Source organism: Sciurus vulgaris (genome assembly GCF_902686455.1).
Source record: "Sciurus vulgaris genome assembly, chromosome: 11".
NCBI classification, from domain to species: Eukaryota; Metazoa; Chordata; class Mammalia; order Rodentia; family Sciuridae; genus Sciurus; species Sciurus vulgaris.
Window position 1 is genome coordinate 68,840,784 of NC_136472.1, and position 3,975 is coordinate 68,844,758.

Genomic DNA, 3,975 nt, shown 5'->3' on the forward strand with positions numbered 1-3,975 from the left:
CTCTCTGAGGTTTTCCATCCATACTTTTGGATGGAAATTGTACAGTGAAAGGATGACTTCTATATTATATATTCCTTGTAAAATCTGAAGATCCTTGCCTGAAGATCCACACTAACAAGGCCACTTCAGATTCATGGATGTTTTTAAGTTGATTCTCTCACTCATCACACAATACAATATATTAAAAATTTAAGGTATTGATGTTATCTGTCTTTATTCATGGAATTAGGAGGAGCTTGAAATGCTATAAATGTCAACATAATTATCCTCAAAATGGGTGTTATATAAACATATTTTATTGGATTTAAGAATAAAAATCCTGATTTCTTTGCTAAATGTCTCTATTTACAAACAATAAGAGAAATTATAATTTAATTTAGTGCATTTTCAATGATAGAGATCTTTTCTAGTACAATATAATTTATATTTCTATATAACACTGTAATTCATTACTTCTGCAGGATATGAGCACTGTGAAGAGGAATGCTACAAATCCAGGACAACATGAACATTCTCAATAACTTGACATCCAGATTTCCAGCCTTCTCACTGACTGGCATTCCTGGCCTAGAGTCTGCCCACGCCTGGATCTCCATTCCCTTCTGTTGTCTTTATGCCATTGCCCTGTCTGGGAACAGCATGATCCTGTTAGTCATCAGCACACAGAAGAGTCTCCATGAGCCCATGTACTATTTCCTGTCCATGCTGTCAGCCACAGATCTGGGCCTGACTTTTTCCACAATGTCCACAACCTTGGGTATCCTCTGGTTTGACGCAAATGAAATCAGCCTAGACAGATGCATTGTCCAGATGTTTTTTCTCCATGGATTTTCTGTCATGGAATCTGGGGTGCTGGTATCTATGGCTTTTGACCGCTATGTGGCCATCTGTGACCCTCTGAGATACACTACAATTCTCACTAATTCCAGGATCATTCAGATGGGTCTCCTAGTGATTACACGTGCTGTAATATTAATATTACCACTGCAATTGCTCCTTAAGCCTCTCTCTTTCTGTAGAATGAATATCCTTTCCCACTCCTACTGCTACCATCCAGATGTGATTAAATTAGCATGCTCAGACACTCGGGCCAATAGCATCTGTGGATTAGTTGCTCTCATCCTGTCCACAGGGATAGATATGCCATGCATTGTCCTGTCTTATATTTTGATAATTCACTCTGTCCTCAGTATTGCCTCACCTGAGGAACAGCAGAAGGCCTTCAGCACCTGTGTGTCCCACATTGGAGCGGTAGCTATTTTCTACGTCCCCCTGATGAGCCTGTCCTTGGTACATCGTTATGGTCGGTCAGCACCCAAAGTGGTCCATTCAGTGATGGCCAATGTATGCTTGCTTCTGCCCCCCGTGCTCAACCCTATTATCTATAGTGTGAAAACAAAACAGATTCGCAAGGCTATCCTTCATCTGCTCCCTGCAAAGTAAAATGAATTATTACATTTGAGAAAAACCTGATGTAAGTTACTTATACTATAGGAAAGAAACCCTCTAGATCACTGCCTATTTGATATTATTTATCATGTTTCATTTATTCAACATTTAGTAAATATTTTTGTATTTTCAGTATATACATATACAGATAAATATACTGAAACATTTATATATATATATATATATATGTTTGATATGTTAGATGGAGTGATTGCAAAGAAAATTTAATGAGGAGGGCAGAAGTCAAAGCAAAGAGCTCCATGAGGGTGTTCCATAATGGGAGTCGGACGCAGAGGATATCTGAAACCCAGGAAATGTGGATACAACATAGAACACAAAAATGATGAAATTGCTCAATTCACTAGTTCTTATGTCTTGTGCTATCCTAAAATTGTAGTCACAAGAAAGTGAAGAATGCTACTCTTAGGAAAATAACAGGAGAAGAAATAAGACAGAATAATTTTAAACACTAAGAGTAAAATTTGGTGAATGTACAAAGCAAGAGAATTTTTAGGAGAATATTTCAAAGGTAATGATTGAAGAGAATAGCTTACATTTAGAGAAGTAAGGTGGCTGCTTTGTAGTGTACCTATAATACCTAGCAGGAGCTTGAGCAGAAATAATAAAGGCAAGAAATCAAGTATCCCATGAAGGCATTAAGGGTTGACAACTAAGTTAGCAAACCTTCAAATTCTGAGTTGTGAAGTCCTCTACCAGAAATAAAATTGATCCCATAAACTCATACATCAGAGGTCTGCAGGTGGCAATCCAAGAATGACCCAAGCTGTGTAGGCCAGGATGTTGTCAGCCCCACTTTTATATCTCCAGTGCACCTCATACCAACATCATTACCATGCTGACTTGAAAATGTCAGCATTTGTAACTTGTTGCCTACTGTGATTGATTCCAAGCTTCTAGAGGACATAAGTTGTGCCTTGCTTATTTATGCATCCCCAGGTTTATCAGGGCTAGGCATATAGAGGTGTTCCAGACATAGTTGTTGAATTTTGAGATGCAGAGATTGAGAATCCCTGGAAAACAACCTAGATGTTGGAGTACTAGTTTTCAAAGTGTAGATTGAGCTAGGCCCAGTGGTTCATGATCCCAGCAACTTGTGAGGCTGAGGTATGTGGATTGCAAATTCAAGATATGAGTGGGCTATTTAGCAAGACCTTGTCTCAAAATAAATATAAAGTGGTTGGGGATGTAGATCTGTGGTGGAACATATGCCTAACATGCACAAGGCCCTGGGTTCAATCTCTAGTACCACTAAATAAATAAATGAACAAGCACATTAATGTAAATAAATATATCCATGGCTTCTGCACTCACTATAATGTTACATCTGGGAGGTGGCAGTTCAACTAGAATTAGAAACAGAAAAGAAACTTCTATGCAAAGTTGTGAAGGGAGACCTCACTATGAGTTATGTTGTTTGTGACCTTAGCACAATATTCAACTGTCAAGAACTATTAAACATGGTGATCATAATGATGATGGTGTGTAGTCACTGAATCAATCAGAATGGGCATGGATAAACTACAATAGTGAACCACAATTCTTAGATATTCTCTAGCAGCACATGGAGAAATGTGTATAGTTCATTTGTGGTAGGAACAGAGACAGTAGGTAGAGGGAGATAGTCCAAAATCTGATTTGTGTTCTCATTGGGGATTATCACCCTTTCTCTCCTTGTCTTCTCTCATACATAGCCCCCATTCTAAGGAAGAGAACCATGACCCTGTTTGGTATCATAAAATAACCATTGCTTATACCTTCCCCAAACATTAATGGCATCCCTTCTTCTGGATAAAAGAAGATAGGATGAAAGACTCATTTTCAAGTATGAAATATTGTCAAAAATATTGAATTCCAAAATGAAGCAGGAGGAACCCACAAACATTTTGAGAATCCCCCAAACTCTCAAATAAAATTATTTTACCATCCATTGCCTCTTAAGTATAGGTGTACATTTTAATTTTCAATACTTATATATTCACCTATTGAAATAGCTGTATAGGGGACAGGGGATATAGCTCAGTTGGTAGAGTGCTTGCCTTGCAAGTGCAAGACCCTGAGTTCAATCCCCAGCACTACAAAAAAAGAAATAATAATAATAATAATAGCTGTATAGGATCATTGTATATTTCATAGGGTAAGTTGTTATGCTATGTATGCATTCTTCTTAAATATTTCTCAACATTCAGTGCAAATTTAAACCTGTAAGTAGTACACAATGTATGCTCAATAAATTTTGAATGAACCTAGGTAACATATTAAGTGTGATTTTCTCTCCTTTACAAAGTTATACTTTGCCTTCAGGAAAAGATGCCTTCCATAAAAAAAAATATTATTATGGCATTTGCAAATAAATGGATGGAATTGGAGAATATTGTGCTAAGTGAAATAAGCCAATCCCAAAACACCAAAGGCTGAATGTTTTCCCTGATAAGTGGATTATGACATAATGGGAGTGGGGGGTGGGGGTGAGAGAAGAATAGAGAATCTTTAGATTATATAGAAGGA

General features: G+C 37.4%; 1 protein-coding gene across 1 annotated transcript; it reads left to right on the top strand.

Annotated features, from left to right (window-relative positions):
- Window positions 1-483: 483 nt before the first annotated feature.
- LOC306640456 (olfactory receptor 51F1-like) lies at window positions 484-1,443 on the top strand (the record flags this gene model as incomplete). The annotated part of the gene is made up of 1 exon (XM_079104740.1): window positions 484-1,443. One exon carries the CDS (start codon window positions 484-486, stop codon window positions 1,441-1,443), a length of 960 nt encoding a protein of 319 aa, XP_078960866.1.
- Between the last annotated feature and the right edge of the window lie 2,532 nt (window positions 1,444-3,975).